Source organism: Oncorhynchus clarkii, chromosome 12 (assembly GCF_045791955.1).
Source record: "Oncorhynchus clarkii lewisi isolate Uvic-CL-2024 chromosome 12, UVic_Ocla_1.0, whole genome shotgun sequence".
NCBI classification, from domain to species: Eukaryota; Metazoa; Chordata; class Actinopteri; order Salmoniformes; family Salmonidae; genus Oncorhynchus; species Oncorhynchus clarkii.
In genome coordinates, this window is record NC_092158.1 from 11,460,045 (window position 1) to 11,474,295 (window position 14,251).

Here is a 14,251-nt window from a genome sequence, read left to right on the forward strand (position 1 = left end):
TTTGTATTATTCTAGTTGTGGTGTTTGTATTATTCTAGTTGTGGTGGTTGTATTAATCTAGTTGTGTATTATTCTAGTTGTTTGTATTATTCTAGTTGTGGTGTTTGTATTATTCTAGTTGTGTATTATTCTAGTTGTGGTGGTTGTATTATTCTAGTTGTTTGTATTATTCTAGTTGTGGTGGTTGTATTATTCTAGTTGTGGTGGTTGTATTATTCTAGTTGTGGTGGTTGTATTAATCTAGTTGTGGTGGTTGTATTATTCTAGTTGTGGTGGTTGTATTATTCTAATTGTGGTGGTTGTATTATTCTAGTTTGTATTATTCTAGTTGTGGTGTTTGTATTATTCTAGTTGTGGTGTTTGTATTATTCTAGTTGTGGTGGTTGTATTATTCTAGTTGTGGTGGTTGTATTATTCTAGTTGTGGTGTTTGTATTATTCTAGTTGTGGTGGTTGTATTGTTCTAGTTGTGGTGTTTGTATTATTCTAGTTGTTTGTATTATTCTAGTTGTGGTGTTTGTATTATTCTAGTTGTGTATTGTTCTAGTTGTGGTGGTTGTATTATTCTAGTTGTGGTGTTTGTATTATTCTAGTTGTGGTGGTTGTATTATTCTAGTTGTGGTGTTTGTATTATTCTAGTTGTGGTGGTTGTATTATTCTAGTTGTGGTGGTTGTATTGTTCTAGTTGTGGTGTTTGTATTATTCTAGTTGTTTGTATTATTCTAGTTGTGGTGGTTGTATTAATCTAGTTGTGGTGGTTGTATTATTCTAGTTGTGGTGGTTGTATTATTCTAGTTGTTTGTATTATTCTAGTTGTGGTGGTTGTATTATTCTAGTTGTGGTGTTTGTATTATTCTAGTTGTTTGTATTATTCTAGTTGTGGTGGTTGTATTATTCTAGTTGTTTGTATTATTCTAGTTGTGGTGTTTGTATTATTCTAGTTGTTTGTATTATTCTAGTTGTGGTGGTTGTATTATTCTAGTTGTTTGTATTATTCTAGTTGTGGTGGTTGTATTATTCTAGTTGTGTATTGTTCTAGTTGTGTATTGTTCTAGTTGTGATGGTTGTATTGTTCTAGTTGTGGTGGTTGTATTATTCTAGTTGTTTGTATTATTCTAGTTGTGGTGTTTGTATTATTCTAGTTGTGTATTGTTCTAGTTGTGGTGGTTGTATTATTCTAGTTGTGGTGTTTGTATTATTCTAGTTGTGGTGGTTGTATTATTCTAGTTGTGGTGGTTGTATTATTCTAGTTGTTTGTATTATTCTAGTTGTGGTGTTTGTATTATTCTAGTTGTTTGTATTATTCTAGTTGTGTATTGTTCTAGTTGTGTATTGTTCTAGTTGTGGTGTTTGTATTATTCTAGTTGTGGTGGTTGTATTATTCTAGTTGTGGTGGTTGTATTATTCTAGTTGTGTATTATTCTAGTTGTGGTGGTTGTATTATTCTAGTTGTGGTGTTTGTATTATTCTAGTTGTGTATTATTCTAGTTGTGGTGGTTGTATTATTCTAGTTGTGTATTATTCTAGTTGTGGTGGTTGTATTATTCTAGTTGTGGTGTTTGTATTATTCTAGTTTGTATTATTCTAGTTGTGGTGGTTGTATTATTCTAGTTGTGGTGTTTGTATTATTCTAGTTTGTATTATTCTAGTTGTGGTGTTTGTATTATTCTAGTTGTGGTGGTTGTATTATTCTAGTTGTGGTGTTTGTATTGTTCTAGTTGTGGTGTTTGTATTATTCTAGTTGTTTGTATTATTCTAGTTGTGGTGGTTGTATTAATCTAGTTGTGGTGGTTGTATTATTCTAGTTGTGGTGGTTGTATTATTCTAGTTGTTTGTATTATTCTAGTTGTGGTGGTTGTATTATTCTAGTTGTGGTGTTTGTATTATTCTAGTTGTTTGTATTATTCTAGTTGTGGTGGTTGTATTATTCTAGTTGTTTGTATTATTCTAGTTGTGGTGTTTGTATTATTCTAGTTGTTTGTATTATTCTAGTTGTGGTGGTTGTATTATTCTAGTTGTTTGTATTATTCTAGTTGTGGTGGTTGTATTATTCTAGTTGTGTATTGTTCTAGTTGTGTATTGTTCTAGTTGTGATGGTTGTATTGTTCTAGTTGTGGTGGTTGTATTATTCTAGTTGTTTGTATTATTCTAGTTGTGGTGTTTGTATTATTCTAGTTGTGTATTGTTCTAGTTGTGGTGGTTGTATTATTCTAGTTGTGGTGTTTGTATTATTCTAGTTGTGGTGGTTGTATTATTCTAGTTGTGGTGATTGTATTATTCTAGTTGTTTGTATTATTCTAGTTGTGGTGTTTGTATTATTCTAGTTGTTTGTATTATTCTAGTTGTGTATTGTTCTAGTTGTGTATTGTTCTAGTTGTGGTGTTTGTATTATTCTAGTTGTGGTGGTTGTATTATTCTAGTTGTGGTGGTTGTATTATTCTAGTTGTGTATTATTCTAGTTGTGGTGGTTGTATTATTCTAGTTGTGGTGTTTGTATTATTCTAGTTGTGTATTATTCTAGTTGTGGTGGTTGTATTATTCTAGTTGTGTATTATTCTAGTTGTGGTGGTTGTATTATTCTAGTTGTGTATTATTCTAGTTGTGGTGGTTGTATTATTCTAGTTGTGTATTATTCTAGTTGTGGTGGTTGTATTATTCTAGTTGTGTATTATTCTAGTTGTGGTGGTTGTATTGTTCTAGTTGTGGTGGTTGTATTATTCTAGTTGTGGTGGTTGTATTATTCTAGTTGTGTATTATTCTAGTTGTGGTGGTTGTATTATTCTAGTTGTGTATTATTCTAGTTGTGGTGGTTGTATTATTCTAGTTGTGTATTATTCTAGTTGTGGCGGTTGTATTATTCTAGTTGTGTATTATTCTAGTTGTGGTGGTTGTATTATTCTAGTTGGTTGTATTATTCTAGTTGTGGTGGTTGTATTATTCTAGTTGTTTGTATTATTCTAGTTGTGGTGTTTGTATTATTCTAGTTGTTTGTATTATTCTAGTTGTGTATTGTTCTAGTTGTGTATTGTTCTAGTTGTGGTGGTTGTATTGTTCTAGTTGTGGTGTTTGTATTATTCTAGTTGTGGTGTTTGTATTATTTTAGTTGTGGTGGTTGTATTATTCTAGTTGTTTGTATTATTCTAGTTGTGGTGGTTGCATTATTCTAGTTGTTTGTATTATTCTAGTTGTGGTGGTTGTATTATTCTAGTTGTTTGTATTAATCTAGTTGTGGTGTTTGTATTATTCTAGTTGTGGTGTTTGTATTATTCTAGTTGTGGTGTTTGTATTATTCTAGTTGTTTGTATTATTCTAGTTGTGTATTGTTCTAGTTGTGTATTGTTCTAGTTGTGGTGTTTGTATTATTCTAGTTGTGGTGGTTGTATTATTCTAGTTGTGGTGGTTGTATTATTCTAGTTGTGTATTATTCTAGTTGTGGTGGTTGTATTATTCTAGTTGTGGTGTTTGTATTATTCTAGTTGTGTATTATTCTAGTTGTGGTGGTTGTATTATTCTAGTTGTGTATTATTCTAGTTGTGGTGGTTGTATTATTCTAGTTGTGTATTATTCTAGTTGTGGTGGTTGTATTATTCTAGTTGTGTATTATTCTAGTTGTGGTGGTTGTATTATTCTAGTTGTGTATTATTCTAGTTGTGGTGGTTGTATTGTTCTAGTTGTGGTGGTTGTATTATTCTAGTTGTGGTGGTTGTATTATTCTAGTTGTGTATTATTCTAGTTGTGGTGGTTGTATTATTCTAGTTGTGTATTATTCTAGTTGTGGTGGTTGTATTATTCTAGTTGTGTATTATTCTAGTTGTGGCGGTTGTATTATTCTAGTTGTGTATTATTCTAGTTGTGGTGGTTGTATTATTCTAGTTGGTTGTATTATTCTAGTTGTGGTGGTTGTATTATTCTAGTTGTTTGTATTATTCTAGTTGTGGTGTTTGTATTATTCTAGTTGTTTGTATTATTCTAGTTGTGTATTGTTCTAGTTGTGTATTGTTCTAGTTGTGGTGGTTGTATTGTTCTAGTTGTGGTGTTTGTATTATTCTAGTTGTGGTGTTTGTATTATTTTAGTTGTGGTGGTTGTATTATTCTAGTTGTTTGTATTATTCTAGTTGTGGTGGTTGCATTATTCTAGTTGTTTGTATTATTCTAGTTGTGGTGGTTGTATTATTCTAGTTGTTTGTATTAATCTAGTTGTGGTGTTTGTATTATTCTAGTTGTGGTGTTTGTATTATTCTAGTTGTGGTGGTTGTATTATTCTAGTTGTTTGTATTAATCTAGTTGTGGTGGTTGTATTATTCTAGTTGTGGTGGTTGTATTGTTCTAGTTGTTTGTATTATTCTAGTTGTGGTGTTTGTATTATTCTAGTTGTGGTGTTTGTATTATTCTAGTTGTTTGTATTATTCTAGTTGTGGTGGTTGTATTATTCTAGTTGTGGTGTTTGTATTATTCTAGTTGTTTGTATTATTCTAGTTGTTTGTATTATTCTAGTTGTTTGTATTATTTTAGGTGTTTGTATTATTCTAGTTGTGGTGTTTGTATTATTCTAGTTGTGGTGTTTGTATTATTCTAGTTGTGGTGGTTGTATTATTCTAGTTGTTTGTATTATTCTAGTTGTGGTGGTTGTATTATTCTAGTTGTTTGTATTATTCTAGTTGTTTGTATTATTCTAGTTGTGGTGGTTGTATTATTCTAGTTGTGGTGGTTGTATTGTTCTAGTTGTTTGTATTATTCTAGTTGTGGTGTTTGTATTGTTCTAGTTGTGGTGGTTGTATTATTCTAGTTGTGGTGTTTGTATTATTCTAGTTGTTTGTATTATTCTAGTTGTGGTGTTTGTATTATTCTAGTTGTGGTGGTTGTATTATTCTAGTTGTGGTGTTTGTATTATTCTAGTTGTGGTGTTTGTATTATTCTAGTTGTGGTGGTTGTATTATTCTAGTTGTGGTGGTTGTATTATTCTAGTTGTTTGTATTATTCTAGTTGTGGTGGTTATTATTCTAGTTGTTTGTATTATTCTAGTTGTTTGTATTGTTCTAGTTGTGTATTGTTCTAGTTGTGTATTGTTCTAGTTGTGTATTGTTCTAGTTGTGTATTGTTCTAGTTGTGTATTGTTCTAGTTGTGTATTGTTCTAGTTGTGGTGGTTGTATTATTCTAGTTGTGGTGGTTGTATTATTCTAGTTGTGGTGGTTGTATTGTTCTAGTTGTGTATTATTCTAGTTGTGTATTGTTCTAGTTGTGTATTGTTCTAGTTGTGTATTATTCTAGTTGTGGTGGTTGTATTATTCTAGTTGTGGTGGTTGTATTGTTCTAGTTGTGGTGTTTGTATTATTTTAGTTGTGGTGTTTGTATTATTCTAGTTGTGGTGGTTGTATTATTCTAGTTGTGTATTATTCTAGTTGTGGTGGTTGTATTATTCTAGTTGTGGCGGTTGTATTATTCTAGTTGTGGCGGTTGTATTGTTCTAGTTGTGTATTGTTCTAGTTGTGGTGGTTGTATTATTCTAGTTGTGTATTGTTCTAGTTGTGGTGGTTGTATTATTCTAGTTGTGTATTGTTCTAGTTGTGGTGTTTGTATTATTCTAGTTGTGTATTGTTCTAGTTGTGTATTGTTCTAGTTGTGTATTGTTCTAGTTGTGTATTATTCTAGTTGTGGTGGTTGTATTATTCTAGTTGTGGTGGTTGTATTGTTCTAGTTGTGGTGGTTGTATTATTCTAGTTGTGGTGGTTGTATTATTCTAGTTGTGGTGGTTGTATTGTTCTAGTTGTGGTGGTTGTATTATTCTAGTTGTGGTGGTTGTATTGTTCTAGTTGTGGTGGTTGTATTATTCTAGTTGTGGTGGTTGTATTATTCTAGTTGTGGTGGTTGTATTATTCTAGTTGTGGTGGTTGTATTATTTTAGTTGTGGTGTTTGTATTATTCTAGTTGTGGTGGTTGTATTATTCTAGTTGTGTATTATTCTAGTTGTGGTGGTTGTATTATTCTAGTTGTGGTGGTTGTATTATTCTAGTTGTGGCGGTTGTATTGTTCTAGTTGTGTATTGTTCTAGTTGTGGTGGTTGTATTATTCTAGTTGTGTATTGTTCTAGTTGTGGTGTTTGTATTATTCTAGTTGTGTATTGTTCTAGTTGTGGTGGTTGTATTATTTTAGTTGTGGTGGTTGTATTATTCTAGTTGTGGTGGTTGTATATCGTTGTATTTGTGTGACTTTCCTTGTCTGTGGACCCCAGGAAGAATTGCTGCTGCGGCAAAAGCTAATGGGGATACCAATAAATAATAAACCTCTCTGTCTCACTCTCACACACACTTTCTCCACTGCCCCCCCCCCCTCACACACACTTTCTCCACTGCCCCCTCCCCTTGCAGCATTGGTGGTTAGACATTCATCATGTAAATGGGCTCGACTCGGCAGCAGTCGCAGACCCATCTCTATTTATTACCCCTTACTGTACATTCTCCTCCCTCAGATGTTAGAAATACGTCTTCTTGACAATAACATCAGCATTCTGTATTACATGTTCTGCATTCTCTGCAGTGGAGGAGTTGATATGGTATTGATTTTTGTTCTCTCTTCCTCTCTCTCCACCCCCTCTGTCTGCAGGATGAGTGGGATCACAGTAGTAATGGCAGTACAGGGTCCAGGCCCAGCTCTGGTTCAAGGCCTGGTTCAGGTTCTAGGTCCGGCAGCAGAGGGAGGAACAACCAGTTCAGAGGGCCAGCCAAGGTACAGGTAACTACCAAACCAAACTACAGCTTTTATATCACCTCTCCCCAACCTTAACGCCCAGAAACACAGTATTATCAAGGTACAGGTAACTACCAAACCAAACTACAGCTTTTATATCAGACCACCACCATCACCACAGAACCCCCACAGCAGCTGTGGATGGTGGAGGAAGAAATGGGAGGACGGGCTCTCTTCCAGCCATTACTGCAGTATGAGAGCATGGTCTGGTTTCATCCTCCCCCGGCCACCACTGTCCCACACAGTAATATGTATACAAGTCCTGTTTCACTCTCTTTTGTCCCAAGGGACCCTAAGAAAGCTACTGCAGGCTTATGGCTGCTCCAGAATTCCATCACATGATTTACTATGAGGTCATCGGGGGTCGTCAGGACAACCCTCACCACCCTCTTTTAGCATGCATCACCTTACTGGAGAGGGGTATACTGTAATATGATGTGCATGAAAAGTACTGGCTTACCTTGTTCCACGTTATGTGATGTGGGGTTAATGCAGTGTTTGGGGCAGAGGGGGTTGTCCTCTGGTTCTTCTGTCAGGCTCCAGGATATCTCTCCCAGATGAGTTGTGTGTCTGCTCCTTAGAGATGCATAGAGGACTCTAGATGTCATAATGGCATTCCTTCCCACAGGGAAAACGCATCAGTCCATTTACCCAAATACAGTACATGTTGACAGACCAGCTACACACTATTTGTGTCCCAGAAATGTTTTTATAGAAATAATGCCCCTTCCATCCCTCTCAACACAGGTTGGTGGGACCTGGGGAGGATGGGCTCCTGGTAATGACTGGGGCGGAATCAGTGGAATGGTATCAAACACATTAACCACATGGTTTCCAGGTGTTTGATGCCATTCCATTAGCTCTATTCCAGGCCATTATTATGAGCCGTCCTCCCCTCAGCAGCCTCCACTGCCTCAAGTAGTAATAATCATCATGTCACTTATTATTTTTCCACTTAAGGGGACTTTAACTAATGCTTCCTCAATGTCAGGGTGTGTTAGCATGCAGGTTGAGTATTTTTTAAAGTTTAGCACGGTGACAAGAGAGCTGTTTTGATCACTATTAAGCTGTAGAGTAGTAAACGTGTTCCATATTGTGGTGTGCAGGTAATGCACTGTAACAGGTTGTGTGTTTTGTCTTCCAGAACGGCAACAGAGAAGGGTCATTTGACATCCTGGGTACTGATATCTGGGCTGCTAACACCATGGACTCTCATGGGTATGTCATGCACACTGTTGACTCATTCACGCCCCCATCACTACACACACCTACACACGAACACACGCACGCGCGCACGCACGCACGCACGCGCGCGCGCAAACACACTGATGATGACTCCTATTACATATTAATTCTATCTCTAGCTCACACTGATACATAGCTAGTTGAGTGTTTACTTGAATAGCCTTCTCCCATGGCATTGTATTATGGGATGGATATAAAGGAGAGGTTTGTAATAGTACTCACTTCTGTCTTATCCTTGTACTGTGGTGTTGCTATCTTAGCCAGACAACCTGATGATGGGATCAAATCCACGTTATGTGATGTGGGGTTAATGCAGTGTTTGGGGCAGAGGGGGTTGTCCTCTGGTTCTTCTGTCAGGCTCCAGGATATCTCTCCCAGATGAGGCGGCAGGGTAGCCTAGTGGTTAGAGCGTTGGACTAGTAACCGGAAGGTTGCGAGTTCAAACCCCCGAGCTGACAAGGTACAAATCTGTCGTTCTGCCCCTGAACAGGCAGTTAACCCACTGTTCCTAGGCCGTCATTGAAAATAAGAATTTGTTCTTAACTGACTTGCCTGGTTAAATAAAGGTAAAATAAAAATAAATAAATAAATAAAAAAAATCCACGTTTATTTGTCACCTGCACCGAATACAACAAGTGTAGACCTTACCGTGAAATGCCGAATACAACTAGTGTAGAAATGCTGAATACAACAAGTGTAGACCTTACCGTGAAATGCCGAATACAACAAGTGTAGACCTTACCGTGAAATGCTGAATACAACAAGTGTAGACCTTACCGTGAAATGCCGAATACAACAAGTGTAGACCTTACCGTGAAATGCTTCCTTACAAGCCCTGAACCAACAGGGCAGTTCAAGAAGAGTTAAGAAATATTGACCAAATAAACTAAAGTAAAAAATATAAAAAGTAACAATATACAGGGGGTACCGGTTAGTAATGAGGCTATACACAGGGGGTACCGGTTAGTAATGAGGCTATACACAGGGGGTACCGGTTAGTAATGAGGTTATATACAGGGGGTACCGGTTAGTAATGAGGTTATATACAGGGGGTACCGGTTAGTAATGAGGCTATACACAGGGGGTACCGGTTAGTAATGAGACTATACACAGGGGGTACCGGTTAGTAATGAGGCTATACACAGGGGGTACCGGTTAGTAATGAGACTATACACAGGGGGTACCGGTTAGTAATGAGGTTATATACAGGGGGTACCGGTTAGTAATGAGGTTATATACAGGGGGTACCGGTTAGTAATGAGGTTATATACAGGGGGTACCGGTTAGTAATGAGGTTATACACAGGGGGTACCGGTTAGTAATGAGGTTATACACAGGGGGTACCGGTTAGTAATGAGGTTATATACAGGGGGTACCGGTTAGTAATGAGGTTATATACAGGGGGTACCGGTTAGTAATGAGGCTATACACAGGGGGTACCGGTTAGTAATGAGACTATACACAGGGGGTATCGGTTAGTAATGAGGCTATACACAGGGGGTACCGGTTAGTAATGAGGTTATATACAGGGGGTACCGGTTAGTAATGAGGTTATATACAGGGGGTACCGGTTAGTAATGAGGTTATATACAGGGGGTACCGGTTAGTAATGAGGTTATATACAGGGGGTACCGGTTAGTAATGAGGTTATATACAGGGGGTACCGGTTAGTAATGAGGTTATACACAGGGGGTACCGGTTAGTAATGAGGTTATATACAGGGGGTACCGGTTAGTAATGAGGTTATACACAGGGGGTATTGGTTAGTAATGAGGTTATATACAGGGGGTACCGGTTAGTAATGAGGTTATACACAAGGGGTACCGGTTAGTAATGAGGTTATACACAGGGGGTACCGGTTAGTAATGAGGTTATATACAGGGGGTACCGGTTAGTAATGAGGTTATATACAGGGGGTACCGGTTAGTAATGAGACTATACACAGGTTAGTAATGAGGCTATATACAGGGGGTACCGGTTAGTAATGAGACTATACACAGGTTAGTAATGAGGCTATATACAGGGGGTACCGGTTAGTAATGAGACTATACACAGGGGGTACCGGTTAGTAATGAGACTATACACAGGGGGTACCGGTTAGTAATGAGGTTATATACAGGGGGTACCGGTTAGTAATGAGACTATACACAGGGGGTACCGGTTAGTAATGAGACTATACACAGGGGGTACCGGTTAGTAATGAGGTTATATACAGGGGGTACCGGTTAGTAATGAGATTATACACAGAGGGCACCGGTTAGTAATGAGGTTATATACAGGGGGTACCGGTTAGTAATGAGGTTATACACAGGGGGTACCGGTTAGTAATGAGGTTATACACAGGGGGTACCGGTTAGTAATGAGGTTATATACAGGGGGTACCGGTTAGTAATGAGGTTATACACAGGGGGTACCGGTTAGTAATGAGGTTATATACAGGGGGTACCGGTTAGTAATGAGGTTATATACAGGGGGTACCGGTTAGTAATGAGGTTATATACAGGGGGTACCGGTTAGTAATGAAGTTATATACAGGGGGTACCGGTTAGTAATGAGGTTATATACAGGGGGTACCGGTTAGTAATGAGGTTATACACAGGTTAGTAATGAGGTTATATACAAGGGGTACCGGTTAGTAATGAGACTATACACAGGTTAGTAATGAGGCTGTATACAGGGGGTACCGGTTAGTAATGAGACTATACACAGGTTAGTAATGAGGCTATATACAGGGGGTACTGGTTAGTAATGAGGTTATACACAGGGGGTACCGGTTAGTAATGAGGTTATATACAGGGGGTACCGGTTAGTAATGAGGTTATACACAGGGGGTACCGGTTAGTAATGAGGTTATATACAGGGGGTACCGGTTAGTAATGAGACTATACACAGGTTAGTAATGAGGCTATATACAGGGGGTACCGGTTAGTAATGAGACTATACACAGGTTAGTAATGAGGCTATATACAGGGGGTACCGGTTAGTAATGAGACTATACACAGGGGGTACCGGTTAGTAATGAGACTATACACAGGGGGTACCGGTTAGTAATGAGGTTATATACAGGGGGTACCGGTTAGTAATGAGACTATACACAGGGGGTACCGGTTAGTAATGAGACTATACACAGGGGGTACCGGTTAGTAATGAGGTTATATACAGGGGGTACCGGTTAGTAATGAGATTATACACAGAGGGTACCGGTTAGTAATGAGGTTATATACAGGGGGTACCGGTTAGTAATGAGGTTATACACAGGGGGTACCGGTTAGTAATGAGGTTATACACAGGGGGTACCGGTTAGTAATGAGGTTATATACAGGGGGTACCGGTTAGTAATGAGGTTATACACAGGGGGTACCGGTTAGTAATGAGGTTATATACAGGGGGTACCGGTTAGTAATGAGGTTATATACAGGGGGTACCGGTTAGTAATGAGGTTATATACAGGGGGTACCGGTTAGTAATGAAGTTATATACAGGGGGTACCGGTTAGTAATGAGGTTATATACAGGGGGTACCGGTTAGTAATGAGGTTATACACAGGTTAGTAATGAGGTTATATACAGGGGGTACCGGTTAGTAATGAGACTATACACAGGTTAGTAATGAGGTTATATACAGGGGGTACCGGTTAGTTATGAGGTTATACACAGGGGGTACCGGTTAGTAATGAGACTATACACAGGTTAGTAATGAGGTTATATACAGGGGGTACCGGTTAGTATTGAGACTATACACAGGTTAGTAATGAGGCTATATACAGGGGGTACCGGTTAGTAATGAGACTATACACAGGTTAGTAATGAGGCTATATACAGGGGGTACTGGTTAGTAATGAGGTTATACACAGGGGGTACCGGTTAGTAATGAGGTTATATACAGGGGGTACCGGTTAGTAATGGGGTTATACACAGGGGGTACCGGTTAGTAATGAGGTTATATACAAGGGGTACCGGTTAGTAATGAGGTTATATACAGGGGGTACCGGTTAGTAATGAGGTTATACACAGGGGGTACCGGTTAGTAATGAGGTTATACACAGGGGGTACCGGTTAGTAATGAGGTTATATACAGGGGGTACCGGTTAGTAATGAGGCTATATACAGGGGGTACCGGTTAGTAATGAGACTATGCACAGGGGGTACCGGTTAGTAATGAGGTTATATACAGGGGGTACCGGTTAGTAATGAGGTTATATACAGGGGGGTACCGGTTAGTAATGAGGTTATATACAGGGGGTACCGGTTAGTAATGAGGTTATATACAGGGGGTACCGGTTAGTAATGAGGTTATATACAGGGGGTACCGGTTAGTAATGAGGTTATATACAGGGGGTACCGGTTAGTAATGAGGTTATACACAGGGGGTACCGGTTAGTAATGAGGTTATACACAGGGGGTACCGGTTAGTAATGAGGTTATATACAGGGGGTACCGGTTAGTAATGAGGTTATATACAGGGGGTACCGGTTAGTAATGAGGCTATACACAGGGGGTACCGGTTAGTAATGAGACTATACACAGGGGGTATCGGTTAGTAATGAGGCTATACACAGGGGGTACCGGTTAGTAATGAGGTTATATACAGGGGGTACCGGTTAGTAATGAGGTTATATACAGGGGGTACCGGTTAGTAATGAGGTTATATACAGGGGGTACCGGTTAGTAATGAGGTTATATACAGGGGGTACCGGTTAGTAATGAGGTTATATACAGGGGGTACCGGTTAGTAATGAGGTTATATACAGGGGGTACCGGTTAGTAATGAGGTTATACACAGGGGGTACCGGTTAGTAATGAGGTTATATACAGGGGTACCGGTTAGTAATGAGGTTATATACAGGGGGTACCGGTTAGTAATGAGGTTATATACAGGGGGTACCGGTTAGTAATGAGGTTATACACAGGGGGTATTGGTTAGTAATGAGGTTATATACAGGGGGTACCGGTTAGTAATGAGGTTATACACAAGGGGTACCGGTTAGTAATGAGGTTATACACAGGGGGTACCGGTTAGTAATGAGGTTATACTAAGGGGGTACCGGTTAGTAATGAGGCTATATACAGGGGGTACCGGTTAGTAATGAGGTTATACACAGGGGGTACCGGTTAGTAATGAGGTTATACACAGGGGGTACCGGTTAGTAATGAGGTTATACACAGGGGGTACCGGTTAGTAATGAGGTTATATACAGGGGGTACCGGTTAGTAATGAGGTTATATACAGGGGGTACCGGTTAGTAATGAGACTATACACAGGTTAGTAATGAGGCTATATACAGGGGGTACCGGTTAGTAATGAGACTATACACAGGTTAGTAATGAGGCTATATACAGGGGGTACCGGTTAGTAATGAGACTATACACAGGTTAGTAATGAGGCTATATACAGGGGGTACCGGTTAGTAATGAGACTATACACAGGGGGTACCGGTTAGTAATGAGACTATACACAGGGGGTACCGGTTAGTAATGAGGTTATATACAGGGGGTACCGGTTAGTAATGAGATTATACACAGAGGGCACCGGTTAGTAATGAGGTTATATACAGGGGGTACCGGTTAGTAATGAGGTTATACACAGGGGGTACCGGTTAGTAATGAGGTTATACACAGGGGGTACCGGTTAGTAATGAGGTTATATACAGGGGGTACCGGTTAGTAATGAGGTTATACACAGGGGGTACCGGTTAGTAATGAGGTTATACACAGGGGGTACCGGTTAGTAATGAGGTTATATACAGGGGGTACCGGTTAGTAATGAGGTTATATACAGGGGGTACCGGTTAGTAATGAGGTTATATACAGGGGGTACCGGTTAGTAATGAAGTTATATACAGGGGGTACCGGTTAGTAATGAGGTTATACACAGGTTAGTAATGAGGTTATATACAGGGGGTACCGGTTAGTAATGAGACTATACACAGGTTAGTAATGAGGCTATATACAGGGGGTACCGGTTAGTAATGAGACTATACACAGGTTAGTAATGAGGCTATATACAGGGGGTACTGGTTAGTAATGAGGTTATACACAGGGGGTACCGGTTAGTAATGAGGTTATATACAGGGGGTACCGGTTAGTAATGAGGTTATACACAGGGGGTACCGGTTAGTAATGAGGTTATATACAGGGGGTACCGGTTAGTAATGAGACTATACACAGGTTAGTAATGAGGCTATATACAGGGGGTACCGGTTAGTAATGAGGTTATATACAGGGGGTACCGGTTAGTAATGAGGCTATACACAGGGGGTACC

General features: G+C 38.9%; 1 protein-coding gene across 1 annotated transcript in view; it reads left to right on the forward strand.

Moving 5' to 3' along the window:
- Positions 1-14,251, forward strand: part of LOC139422708 (CBP80/20-dependent translation initiation factor) — a 178,843-nt gene that overhangs the window by 45,043 nt on the left and 119,549 nt on the right. The window contains exons 4-5 of the mRNA XM_071173983.1: positions 6,601-6,729; positions 7,889-7,962. Coding sequence (XP_071030084.1) covers positions 6,601-6,729; positions 7,889-7,962 — 203 coding nt within the window. The remainder of the gene's footprint in view (positions 1-6,600; positions 6,730-7,888; positions 7,963-14,251) is intronic.